The sequence below is a fragment of the Danio rerio genome, chromosome 4 (genome assembly GCF_052040795.2).
Source record: "Danio rerio strain M-AB ecotype USA chromosome 4, GRCz13ab, whole genome shotgun sequence".
Lineage (NCBI taxonomy): Eukaryota > Metazoa > Chordata > Actinopteri > Cypriniformes > Danionidae > Danio > Danio rerio.
Window position 1 is genome coordinate 21,847,820 of NC_141024.2, and position 14,681 is coordinate 21,862,500.

The 14,681-nt window shown below is 37.8% G+C and overlaps 1 protein-coding gene across 10 annotated transcripts in view; it reads left to right on the forward strand.

Annotated features, from left to right (window-relative positions):
- syt1a (synaptotagmin Ia) overlaps positions 1 to 14,681 on the forward strand; it is a 325,144-nt gene that overhangs the window by 296,798 nt on the left and 13,665 nt on the right. For 7 of the 10 annotated variants that reach the window (XM_087246495.2, XM_087246494.2, XM_087246498.2 and 4 more), the window contains 4 exon segments: positions 3,039 to 3,164; positions 7,117 to 7,284; positions 8,139 to 8,306; positions 9,685 to 9,802. In XM_087246495.2, coding sequence (XP_087102621.1) covers positions 3,039 to 3,164; positions 7,117 to 7,284; positions 8,139 to 8,306; positions 9,685 to 9,802 — 580 coding nt within the window. 10 annotated transcript variants of the gene reach the window in all.

Below are 14,681 nucleotides of genomic sequence, written 5' to 3' on the forward strand. Positions count from 1 at the left end.
TTGCTGTTGGATCTTCTATAGCCTGCTGCAATGATTTTAATAGCCTCTTGACAAAAGGTTTACTCTAGTAGAGTAAAATATATGTAACTATGCATACAGTACATGTATATCTACAATATATATGTGTGTAAGTCTACATATACACATATATATGAAGAGAGAAAATGCACTTGGTATGGCAAGGTTGAACCACATTGATTTCTTTTATAAACACACTTGTAATTTGAGATCTAAAGTTGAAAATGGAAATTGCTCAAGAGAAATTACCAATTAAAAAAAACAACAAATGGCTGAGAAAGACTGTCAACGTGCGGTCTGCTTAACTGCTGGTGATAGGTTCCACTTGTTTGACTGCCCTTGGCCAAATTATCAGTACTCATCTGGTTCACTTCAACTTCAAATTGAAAAATGTCCTGAAGGAGGACAGCACCAACCTCATTAGCAGGACAAATTTGTTCAAGAAGCAATTTTCAGACACAATGACCAGACTGATCGTTAATTGGCTGACATGTTTTTGAAACATCATCTTTGCAAGTCAGATGGAAAGGATTATCATTAAAGGACACTCAAAGCTGCAAAAACAAAGTCCAAAAAATGACTCCCTCTCATGTTGTTTAAAAGCCATGTGACTTTCATTTCTTTAATTGAACGGAAATATTTTGATATCTAGCAGAATCCAAAGCTGTTGTTTTCTGTAAAATGAAAGTAAATGCTGATAATATGTTTTAACTCTTGTTTTAGGTCTAGAATTTATGTATAACTTTCATGTTGTGAATCAAATTGATCTGCAGTGTACAATAATCATCATAAATCACATGAATATCATTCAAATACCAGGTTATAGCAGTAAACATCCAAAATTAATAATTCACAAATTTACTTCAGTAGTTATTTCCCAAAAAAAAAGTAATTAAAAACCCTTTTAAATATTGTATATTGTTAAAAGGAAAACATTGAAAAAGTTTGAATGGATTAAGCATGCTGCTAGTGTTTCTTCTTTTTTAAGGTCTGTGAAGCCACTTAATCATCAAATTAGTCTGTCAGGTTGACCGATGAAAATCACGAATTTCATTGAAATTGGCTACACTATGAAATATCAAAACTCAGTAAGCATGGGGAGAAGTCACAAAATATATATTTTAAAAAGCTGTTATTTTAGACAACTTAAAAATCAAAATGGGTCAGACTGACCTGGAAAATAAGTAATAAGAAATGAGATTTAAAAGCTTTCAAAGCATTAATTTTAGTGAATGGCAACTTCATCGGTACATCATTCTTTAAAATGTCATATGGACCACTATTTGGTATTGGGCTTACCAGTTATTATTTCCCATTCACTTTCATTATATGGAAAAAGAACAGCCCAGCATCTCCTGCTAAACAAGTCCTGCTAAACATCTGTATTTGCTTTGTACTTAAGTAAAAAAAAAAAAGTAATACATATTTCAAACAATAACATGAGTGCGAATAATTGATTTCTGGGTCACCCAACCTCAAAAGCTTGTTAAACTGAAAAGCATCAACGAGAATAGTCTGGTCTTCAGAAGTCAAGAAATAGGTCGAGAAGACAGTCATGAAATCAATTTGGTTCAGCCTTTTGCTTTCACACTTGTAGCCCGACAACTAATAAGACAGGCCTGGAACACATTATGATCCCTCCCACCAATACCTTCTGCTGGCATGATGCTTATAGCTTCCATAAGCGTGGTGATTATCACCAATTACTAAGGGTCATGACAACTGTGCCACTGTGTGTGGAAGATCACGTCACAGAGAATGAGGGTCATTAAACGAGCACTCTTCTTGAGAACGTGAATGCCCTGCATGCTTTACCGATGAGCGAGACTGCCCTTTCTGAAGGCAACTGTTTCACAGTGAATGAACTGAGCGCTGAGTTTGCCTCGACAATCGCATGACAACAAACCTCCCTCAACATCCCCTTAACACTCTCACTGTTTTAGACATTTAGGCTATAGCAAGGGAGCTAATGGCTCACCATCCACATTTCCCCACTGATTTGTTGATGCCAGAGATAGTTCTGCCTGAAATAACATAGAGGAAAATGTATTGTACAATGTATTTCTTAAGAACATCTGTCTGCTCATCTTTCCTAGGGTTGGGCGGTATGACCGATTGTAGGAGTTTTTTTTATTATCATTATGGCCATATTAGTATATTTTACACAATGTTGATTTTTTTCTAAAAATGCCTTTAATAGCATTTCATTGTTTATTTGTTTTTATTTATTTATTTATTTATTTTGATGGATGTGTCATGCATTAAGAAGATTAGGATTAATTAGAAGGTTAATTATATGGAAGATTATTCACAACAAATGATCCGGAAGCCTCCCATCTGTGCAGAAATGGTATCTTATGAGTTGAACTGTTGTAAAATAATACACATAATGCAACATACATAATGTGTGCGTGTGTATTTTATTTAATAGTAATTTTAAAAATAGTACATTTTTTTTAAATATGTATAGTGATTAATATTACTATGATATTAATAGTTATATATTATTTCAATAATAATAATTAAGTTAAACATCAATAATGCAGTAGTAAAGCATTTTGTGAAGTTACATACTTAAAGTGACCACTGGTCTCCAATTCTCTGTGATGATTCCAAAGTGAAACGTGTTACAAGTATGACTGGATGAGACTCATTTAAAGCCATTTTAATATATTAATATATAGAACCATATGCACAGCCGATATGTATTATCATACCGTCCAGCCCTAGCCTTGCCCTCCCACCAACCTAAATTGCTTGCACTCATTCAATTCATCTTCTTGCAACTCTTTCCACGAAAGCACTCTAAAGAAGAGAAGGGGTTTACAACCCAAATCCAGTGCATCACTGAGCATGTCATGGTCTTAATCGCTGTGGTGTTTTAGTGCTTGCTCCCCCCCTGATAGAGGTGCGGTTGAAGAGCAGGCTGGTCCAGGGCGGGCCCGGCGCTCTGGCGAGGGCAATCGGGCAGCGCCAGCGTTGGGCCGAAAGGACTGACTGTTAGTGGGTGTCTCCTTCAGGCCTTGAAGGATGAGGATGATGCAGAAACAGGGCTGACGGATACAGAGAAAGAGGTGGAGCCTAAGGAAGAGGAGAAACTTGGCAAATTACAGTACTCCATGGATTACAATTTCACAGAGAATACGGTAAGGGGCTGTCTCCGAATCACTGTCACTGTGTGTGGTGTTTAGTGAGGTCTTCTTCGTAAGTACTGCGTGCATGTCTGTCACATTGTAACCAGCTCCACTTAAATAACGTCCATTCCTCTGAGGTTATGCAGTGTGTCACTTTTACATAATTGAATGTGCACTATAAGCTGTGCGCTGTAAAAAAAAAAATACAAACTGAAAACGGGAAGATAAAGAGAACTTTGACAATATGAATCGCTTTTATTGCTGTGCTCTATTATTAAGTGCTATCTCTGAGAGCCAGAGGTGTTCAGACTTAAGAAATAATGCCCGTCATTCTGTAAACACACCAAACGCAGGGAAAGTCAAGGGCACATCACAGCAGTTGGATTTGAGTTTGAATCAGCTTTCTTCCATACTAAACGCTAAGCTGAAATTCATTGCAAGCCTCTTACGTGCGGTTGAGCTTGAAAGCCGAGTGACTTCCAAAATGGTTGCACTTCCTTTTGTCAGATACTGGGTGACAGATAATTGAAGCCGTGCATAGTCTCACGCCGAGACAAGCAGGGGAAAAAAGCAACAAACCTGAAAGAGCCAGATTATCCGCCATCAAACACACACAAATTACAGCTTTTATAAGCACTGCTACTACAGGAGCCTTTTCATTGTATGCTGTCAATGTATGAGTAGCTCTGAAGTGACAGAATGACTGCAAATGACTGGTAATGTGTTCGATTTATGGTATAAGAACAAAAATGAGATGTTCAAGATACTGCATTTGTTCTATTCCTTTACCATGTAACAAAATGTTTCAAAGGCGTAGTTACTGAAGTCTTCGTTGGATTTAAAAGTAGAATGTGAAGGGAAAATGTAGCATGAACAAAAGAGCAAATTCACGAAACAGTTGGTTTAATTTTGTGGGGGTTATTTTGGCAGGAAAAATCTGCATGCTAACCACCTGCCACCTCATTTTACCAGGCGCTCGAGTGCTAAAACAGCTTTCTACCATTTTATAACACAGCACTATTAAAGTCTGGGAAAGCTAAAACATCAAAGACAGCATGAGGAAATAGATGAAGCCATCAGCAGGCACATTTTATTCTTAGTGAATTCCCTTCACAGAGTTTTTTTCTTCTACTCATTTTCCACCTTCATCGTTAAAGCTGGAGATGCTAAGAAAAATCCACATCAGTCTGACCCAGATTCAATCCACAAGACCCACACACACACACTCTCATGTATCTCCACCCTCCGTGCCAGCAGAAAATCTGCGTGCTTTAAATCAAGCCGAGTATTGCTTCAGGGAGACTGAGGTCTGGGAGATTTTCTATAACTTTTGCCCTTTCCGAAGGGGAAAGGTTCCTCGAGCTCAACTAAACTCTGGGCTTGTTTAAAGGTAATCTGGACCTTTCTAACCCTGCTGAGCAAGCCAGAGGGTAAAAATAGAAAAGTACAAAACATTGCTGTCACAAAGCCACACAACACAGTATCTCAGAATCCATGGCGGCTCCTAGGGGAGACGGAGCGACGGGGTGCAGATAAGGGCGATGTTATTAATGAGGATAGAAAAAGAGGTGTGGATTGAACCGCGAATCCATACACATTCGCTGAGGTGAATCATTGAGATCACAGCCTGTTTTCTAACGCATTCCAAGTATTTTAAGGACAGAACCCCCTTACAGTTTGTGCCGAATAACAAACCACCCTAAAAAAATAGTTTTCACTGAAAAACATTGCAGCAGTAATTTAAGATGACAGCTCAAAGCCTTCAGATGAGAGATTGCGAGCACTGCACCCACCGAGGTGAAGTCATACGGCTGAATCTTCCTCCAGCGTCTGATTCTTCAAACTGTGTGGAGTTTTTGTAGCCTGCAGAGCGATTGAAGGTTATTATGGCCAAAGTCTCATCAGGCCCGGATAGTCCTTCACCCCCCATCTATGTCCAAAACATCCAGAGACAGATCTACCCTGACTCATAGTGCTACTGTCGTCTTCAGCTATTCAATCTAACTCACAGCTAGGGGCTTGTTTTTACACAAGCCTTGGTGATGTAGATGCATCTCAAACTTCCATCTAGACTGACAACAGTGATGCTGAGAAATAAATAGCTAAATGGGGCCAAATGTGAGGTTGCATTACCAAAATCTAGTTTTCAAAATCATTTTCTGTTGTCAGAAGTGTAATGGTGTATGAAGCACAGCCCACACAGAAGTCAGTTTTTAAACAGGCAGCTGTTTGTTTTTAAATGTGGCAAATCGATGTGAATAACTTGAACCTGTAGCAAAATCCTTGGAGAAATCACTGGCACTGTGAATTTGTAACCTGTATTTTATCGGCCAATAAATAAATAAATAGGTGAACAGTGGTAAATGGATAATTGATACTTTAGGTCAACATGAATTCAGCAGTATCCATTTAAGTTTGACATCACATGTCACTGTTTGCAGGTCCAAATGCTCAAGAGCAAACATGTTTAAAGAATGTATAGAGGATGCTGTAGCATTACCAATAACTGTGATCTTAACATATATCTAAAGAAATACTAAAAGATTTGTGACATTGTGAGTTTTTTAATACACCATAACATAACAAATGGTTTGCGCATAAATACCTTTTTCCAAAGTAACATATAAGTATCAAACATTGCATTCAGGGGCTTTTATCAGTTGATGTGCCTCATGCAAACCAAACTACAGTAGCAACCGTCTAATGCTTTACTCCTTATAGAAATAACAGCAATTTTAAAGATTATTTTTAAAGAAGTTTTATTATTGAGTTATGCTGAGGTGTTTTATAGGTTGAACTTGACCTTTACAGTTAATTGGAAATGCCAAGTGATTTCCTTTTGTCATATTGAGGTTACCTATTGCTAACCTGTCGGAATCTGACTCTGGAGTCACAATCTAGCATACATCTAAAAGTATGCACTGACATCAGACTATATTCAAATTGTATTATCCAGTTCTCACAATAATAATAGTTGTATTTTAGCATGACTAACTAGAGTAAGGGGAGTATTGAATACAACTCTTGTTTTATCATTCATTTTCATGGTAAGGTATTAACGGAGCAATGGGCATTATTTGTGGACCATTTTTCCTTCTTTCCTTTTTGATTGTGTGTTCAAACAGTGTTTAAGTTAAAGTTGTGCTCCTCTGTCTTTGAGTCTAAAGTTATTTTTCTTTGAAGTTGGCAATGTGAAGCAGTAATACTGCCAGACCTGAAACCCACCACCATTTAATAAGAAAAATCAGACGCTTCTACAGCATGACAGGATATTAAAATCGTATTAGTCTCCTTGTCAAAAGACCAATCACAGGTTTCTCTGATGACCACCATCCAAACCAGGAGCACTGGCAAAGCTTGTTTCTGGCTACAGTCTTTGCTATGACAGCACAAAAGAAGTGTGACAGCTGGTCAGAGTGAGAGAGAGAAAAGGTGAGAGCAGAGCGAGAGACAGAGATCTCTACGCCCGACTGCCTGTGTAGACACAGAGACGGGGCGTTTTATGGGAAGCTGATGGGAGCTTGATTGACTGACTCTAGGACCCATGAGGCCATGCAAGGGATATGGTGACTGGCAGGTCAATCAGGACCTCAGCCCAGATGGCCGGCCAATCAATTATCAGAGCTGATGGGGAGATAGGATTAGGAGCGCCACGCTTGACATGGCCTGACCCCATCCTTAATGCTGGGACTGTTTAGAGTGTAATGCAGCCCAGGCCTGAAGGACGCATCTCAGCATCATAACTATACCTCACCTCTTGGTGGCTTCTCATTTAAATAAGCAGAAGATTTCGAGGAAGACGGATAGCAGATATCTTCATAAAAACTTGGGCCACAGTACTATGATTGCCAGAACATTAAAATGAAATAGCAGAGACATCTACAGAATGGTGGTGGAATGATGGTTTAGACTAAAGGCAAAGTTTTTTCAAGGTCTTACTAATATTCTTTTTGACACTTCGTAGCTCATAGTGGGGATCATCCAAGCAGCAGAACTGCCCGCCATGGATATGGGTGGTACTTCTGACCCATACGTGAAGGTCTACCTTCTTCCAGATAAGAAGAAGAAATTTGAGACCAAGGTCCACCGGAAGACGTTGAATCCTGTTTTCAATGAGCAGTTCACCTTTAAGGTAGGTCACAATTACTTGATCAGGCATTGAACGCTCCTATTATAACAAGTGATTTCACGCCCCACTCATAGAGCAAATCAAGTTATTTCTGACTACTTCTGCCAGATTAGCAAGACATTAAATGGCATTGTTGTGCACGATGCATCGCTCTAATTATATGCAGATGGACTCCTGCAGGTGTCCGTCAGCCACAAAGTGGCATAATTTCTATTTTGAATGTTCAGTGGAGCTTTTTGATTTGTTTTTATGAGACATCATGCAGCTAGAAAGACCTTTTTTTGTGTAATTACCTCAGTCAGACCTTTAGACTTCTATTAAATTGCCAAGTGAAGTGTTGAATTCTTAAAATAATTGCAAAAAGAAAACTGAACTAACCAAGGGGGGTAGAGGAATGTTTTCCTGTTTGGCTCTTGTTTAGCCTAGCACAATTTCAACTATGACAAGGTACTGTACCTTGAGAATCCACACGCCACCATCTAGAGAGATAGCCACAAAGCTCTGACATGCAATCACAAGTGCCTTCATTATTGAAATGAAGAGACTAGAGAGCTGGTGTGTGTGATAGCGTCAAGGACAAAATAGCAACCCTTGGTTCTTATCTCTTTCCCGGCCAATCAAGCAGTTTGTCGCCATGTTGGAACAAGTCCTTCGGGATAATGAGTTTTGTCTGAAAAACAGCTCAATTGGCGGCAATCAAGAATCAAATCTCTCCCTCTCTTTCTCTTTGTCTTGCACACAAGCAGTTGTCCTATATTTTCATCCCAACATTTTGGCGGGAGATAAGTGCCGTAACTAGAATAGAGAGATTACACTGGTAGGTGTGCAAGCAATTATTTTCACCACTCATATTGCAGGTTCCCTACACTGAGCTCGGAGGGAAGACTTTGGTGATGACAGTATACGACTTTGACCGCTTCTCCAAACACGATGCCATCGGAGATGTGAAGGTGCCCATGAATAAAGTCGACTTTAGTCATGTGACTGAGGAGTGGAGGGACCTCCAGAGCGCTGAAAAAGAAGAGGTACGTAAAAGAAGCTGACGTACGCATTGGTAGCGTGATTAAATATTAGCTTTTAAGTGAATGTTCCTGCTTTATTGCCTGACCTTCTTGAGCAAGTGAAAGGTTTAAAGTTTTCCAGTTCCACTTTCGCCAGTAGTAATGCTTCACAATAGCACAAACAATTCATATCAATCCCAAATGTTAAGTCATATAATGTAAAGGTTGTACACAACCAGAGTAAATATCATTAAGCAGGAACTTCACGGAAACTCACCCACTGTAAAGGTGCAAGACTTGAGGGCTATCCGTCTTCAATGGAAATGTCAGTTAATCAGCTGGGCCGTGCCGTTGTTTTATTAATAAAAAGTGTGACTTTCCATGCAGTGGTTGGGGAGATTCAATTTTCATGGTAAATGTCATGGAATATAGCATTTAAGCCGTGGTTTCTATGGGAACCTTGTTTTTGTGCCACGGTTCCTTGGTGTAAAGGTTAATTATGACGCTGTCGAAAGCCTGCTGAGGGCAGAGAGTTGAAGGCTATCTACATACATTGAAGGTTGCACTTTGAGTTTGTGTTGATGTAATACTCCATGTCCGATGAACTAGCAGAGCACTTCAAGCGATGCTTGAGAAAGCAGAAGCGTATTGACTTTTACCGAAGGATCTGTAGAGTGGTGTCCTGAGGGTGACACTTTAAGTGCCTGTACGAAAAAAAAAAAATGAAAATCGACTGCAAAATGTTGTATCTCCTCACAATTCCATTCACTTGGGTTCTCGTTTCTCTTTATTCCCACTGTTTCTTTCAGAGGGAATATTGTTTCCTGTAAATACTTAAGTGATTTTATATTGTAGTTCGAGTCAGCAGTCAATTCAAATTGTTTACCTTGTAGGGTTCATTTAATTAAGCAAAGACGTTTTATTTTTCTGTTCTGATGACCTTTTAATTGACAGAAAATTGATTGTGTGGAAAATAGCATCAGCCAGTTGAAAGGAAAATGATGTAACCTTTTCCCCCTTCCTGCTGTTTTCTATATGTCACACATGTTTGTGTCCATGTTTATGAGAATAGCTCCTGAAATATTAATGGATTGTGTTTACACGTAAACGAAATTTCACAGTGTAGCTACATTTGTGTGAAAGACATCAAACGCTGCGTTCCTCATTTCAATTTCTCTTCTTCTTAACAAAGTAAAAAAAAAAGTAGTAATATTTATGTCTCTTGTGGGCTAGCTAAATTATTTTAGCTTCAGATGATTCATTCTTGATTTTTGTTGCTGAGAATTATTAATACTTATTAGAAAATTCTTTCACATCCAAACTTGAGCAGCTTTTCGAGTTCATATTTTCTGTATACTTTGACAATGATGTCCCTGTCTGAACTTTTGTCTATCACTCGCAGCAAGAGAAGCTGGGCGACATCTGTTTCTCTCTGCGGTATGTGCCAACTGCTGGCAAACTGACCGTGGTCGTTCTGGAGGCCAAGAACCTGAAGAAGATGGATGTCGGTGGCCTGTCAGGTGAGTAAAGCTGTCAGCTGGACCCTGGCACAAAGGTTGTGCCATTATGCAATGTTTTAGAGAATGTCTCTAGTCATGGTAGTGCATTTGTGTGTCTTAAAATACAATGAAATCCAAACGATTTCTGTTTTATTAACCCTATAAAGCCATACATATAATAGTAAGAAATCTAAACATATGCGACAATAACTAAAGAGAAAGAAGGCATTAGGCTTTTGGGACCCATTAAAGTATGATATATTGACTGGAGTACAAACTTGTGGAGAAAGAGAGAGAGAAGAAACAGGACCACATTATTCACTGGACCAAAGTGATCAAAATATGTGGTTTATTGCCGATCTAAAGTCAGTAATATATTATAACAGTATTTCAGTGTACAGTAGTCTATCATTTGTCTATTTTCCAATAATGTGTTATTATCGGTGCTCTTGAAATATTTAGATTGATTAAATGATGGTCAGATGATTAAACAGGGTTCATGCGGACATGGAATACCTGGAAAAAACATGGAATTTTGACATTGCATTTTCCACGACTGGAAAAGTTTTGGAAAAACAGAAAACCCAAAAGGTTTTAGAGAAGTCATGGAAATTACATTTATATTAGTCATTTAGCAGATGTTTTTGTCCAAAGCGATTTACGCTGCGGTCACACTAGAGCTTGTAATTGCGAAATTCTGTCATACGGTGATGTGGTATTATACAATATGATTAGACGTTAATAAAAGTGAGCGATTGCTCCATATTTTAAATTATCTTTCATTGGTCTATCGAAATCACATGATGTGATTTTGCAGGTAAGAATTCTCCAAGTTTGAACTTTTTAATCCAGTGAAATGCGAAACACGTGCTTGCGTTTCTGGTCTGCCACATTCGTGTGCCTATGAATTCACTTTCGTCTAAGAATAACACTTTCGTCTATGTGCAGCGTGATCGCAGCTTTACAATAGAAGTAGTTTTACCTACTATTACTACTTTAACAAACTATTATCATCTGAAATTAGTTTTACAAATATCTATATACTGCAAATACTGGTGGTGAGTTGTTTTTACATCTCTTCCTGGCCAAAAACATGGTCTCACATAATTAGTGCTGTGTAAGCATCATCTATTTTACATAGATATAAAAATAAATTGAAACTAAAGAGATTGTTGAGTGTTATATGATATACTGTAATAAATTTATACGTTTGTTGTTTTTCTTATGATTTACCTTGTATATAACAACATGAAACATTAGGTCCTAAAAATTGACTCAAGTCCTGGAAAAATTGAATTTTTGTAGTAATGAAATGTGCATGAACCCTGTTAAAGCTCTGTAGTTTGTAGTTGAGTGGTGGTTATTTATGGACAGACTTTTTATCTGATCAGTGTTTCACAGTAAAATATGTGTACATTATTATGATTTTGAAATGTATAATGAGAAAACAAGTTTAAACTATTAATCTAAATGCCTTTCTGCAAAGTTTAAATTATTATGATCATTTAAATAAGATACAGGGCTTAAGAGGTTTCTGATTTTATAATGCACATAAACATTCTTCAAAATTTACTGTACAACAAAAACATAAAAGCATAGCATACAACATATTTGCATCTAGTGTTTCCCATATTACATCATCTCCATCATTAAACATGCTCTTTTCATCCCCTCTCCATTTAAAAACTCTGTCATTTTTGTCATCGTAGGACGAGGTTGTCTGCATTTAAAAGCAAAGTCACTTTTAGTATATCTTTTACTTTTAAAATCATGTAATGCGTACACAGTTATTCAAAGCTACAAATCCCAACGGCACTGAAATGTGGCTTAAAATGATCCAGCACTTCCCGAACCTGCGGCTGCGCTTTATCAGCTGAAGTAATATTCAGCTCTGGTGAATACATGAATACATTTGCGCTGAGTAAATTTACAGCTCGGCATTCAGAAATCAGTCCTCATCTGTGCCGTAACCACTTATGAAAAACAGCCTTCAGTCTCGTCCATCCCTCCCTCCCTTCCCACCCTCTCGCCAGTTCCCTCGCACCTGGTTCATTTCGGCCTGCTGTCAGAGAAGCGGACAGGCCATCAGTAGCAGAAACACCTGCTGAGAACCAAGAGGCCTGACATTTACTTCTCATCATTCAGACAGAGAGGAGAACAGCGATTAGCAGCACAGCAACTTTCTCATTCTCTCCTCGCTCCATTAGAAATACAGATTAAGGCAAGACATTACAGGAAAAAAGTTTTTTTTCATGCACATGTCAGTTTTGAGATTTTGTGCATTTTGGCTTGTAAAGAAAGCATCTAAAATACACTTTAAGTGTTTCTTTTGCAACACTTGATCAATTTGTGTGTATAGATTTCAATAATAGAGCACATTTTTAAATCAGTTTTTCTCAAAAAAGAGTTTTAAAAAAGAAAGAAAAGAAACTTTTGAGTCAAATTTGTCAAAAAAAAAAAAAAAACTTTTTAACTTGACTTGATCCAGAGTTCAGATTTTTTTATTTGCTTCAAATCTATGCAAATAAGCACATATTCAATTAAATAATGTATAATTAGCAAATTTAAATAACATTTTAAAACACTTGTAATAAAAAAATAAGTTGGGAAAAAATACTCTGGTGATAACTATTAGATACATTTTTGGTCACACTTCATTTTGAGGACTAGCTTTTGCCTTTAATCAACTACATTATAACTGTTGCCTCAATAAGCGTCTAATTTCCTGCTTATTTATGGTTAGTAAAGTAGCTATTAATGTGTAAAAAGTCTGATGTAATGTAACCTAGTGTTTCCTGTAGGATTTTTTCCAGCTGTGGCAGATCTACCAACTACCTATGGCGTTATTTTAATGACAAATGTCGTGAGCGCAGTGTTACAAGTCGAGAGCACATTTATGTAATACGAGCGTGCAAATCTGTTTGTGCACAAAACTTCTTGCATGTCCCCTCAAATACACGCTGCTCAAGTGCAGATTTCCTTGTGCGCTCTTAAATAAGCACTGTTAAAGTTGCTGGGAGTATTTATGAATGCCTCCAATCGACCTACAGAGCAGCATTGATGCGTCATGTAGTAAAGTGAAACGGCTATAAGCTCCAGCAAGATAAAGTTATTGTATGCAGAGCCATAGACCTTTATCTATAAAATATAATTATGGAAACTGTGTTCATCTTGACCTAAAGAAATCTACGTCATGTTTGCTGGCCTCACACATCACGCACCTGTCAATCCAACACAATTTAGTACGATTTGCTCATCACCCAATGACGGTTGGGGTTAAGAGTGGGGTTGGGTGCCATGCCTTCTTTTTAAAATCATACATTTTCATACGACTTAAACTGTCAAAACGTAAAATACTTGCGTTTCCTCGTGAGATCAGGCTGGTCAGTCAGTCTGTCAGACCATCAGTCAGCATGTCACCTTAAAGGGTTAAATAAATAACGCACAGCACTACTATGATTACAGAAAAGTTTGTACTGTTAAAATTTACTTACCTTTTAATAAGTTTTGGTGCGATTATAACCTTCTATTTAAAAAAAAACAATGACAACGACTGAATGTTTTGAATGAGCAGCTGTAATGTAGCCTTGGTTGGATAAGTTTTGGAGTGGCGCCCTGTCATGAAAGAATGAAGGTCGCGGAAACCATGTAACCTGTGTTGAATGGGGTTTATTGAATGTATTATATTTGTATTATTCTGAATTGTTTTGCCATGAAGACACTTAGTGAAACGGACATGGCATGAAAGGATTAGTTCTCCCAAAAATGATAATTATGTTAATAATCTGTGTCCCCTGAGACCTTAACATATTAAAGTTAAAAATTAAGAAGAAAAATTTTAGATTTTTAAGAAATTAAAACATTAGGAATCCATATACAGAAATCATTCAGAGATGTTCAAAGCACAGAAAAAGATCCAAAAACATTGCTGTTCAACTGTTTTGACAATGTTTTTTGGTTCCCTTTTCTGGACTTTAAATGTCTCGAGGTCATTGCTGTGAAAGAACTCTCAGATTTCATCTAAAATATCTTAAGTTGTGTTTTGAAGATGAGCAAAGATATTTCAGGGGATTGAAATGAAGTGAGGGTGAGTAATACATTTCAGACATTTCATTTTAGGATGAACTAACCTTTTAAATGAAATATACGATGCTATACAATATGTATTTATTAGGTTTAGGTAAGGGGTAGAGTTAAGAAATCTAGTTAGTATGCACTTTTTAAGTACTATAAGTAGCTACAGTAGTTGCAAGTAAGAATCGGTCCCCAAGCTAAAGTGTTATCTTTTTCCCTTTTATTCACCTGCAGTATCTTGCCTTAATGCCAGTTATAATCTGACATTTTGAAAGGGACACCAACATTCTGCTGAAATTAACACAGTTAACACCTCTATTTAGGGTTGGCATTTGGCAGACTATAGATTTCACGATGTGATAACTACAACCCCCAAACCTCCTTTTGCGTTTCATCGTCAGGCTTGCTGAATTGGTTGTTTGCCAGATCAATCAAACCCTCAGTGAAAATTGTGCAGTTAAGGGTGCTTTCACCATCAATTACTGGGATTTTGCCAGACTCTGACAGTCTGTATTGTGATATAAACCGATTTGACAAAGCGCTCCGTGTTCCCACTAATTTTACTTGGAAAACTGCATTCTCTCTCACTCTCAGTTTTTCTTCCAAGTTGGTGAAAATGGCTCAGATTTAATTGTTGTTACAGGGGGAGTCATTCTCCCGAAGGAATCACTTGCGAGCATGTCCAAAGAGCTGTCACATGATTAGAAACAATAGGCCCGCATGGATCATGCCAATAATTAGTGACTGTTTCCATTGTGATTCAGCTACAGGGAGGACGACTCATCAGAACACTATAATTTATCCTTTTCTCCTTTCAAACCCTGTT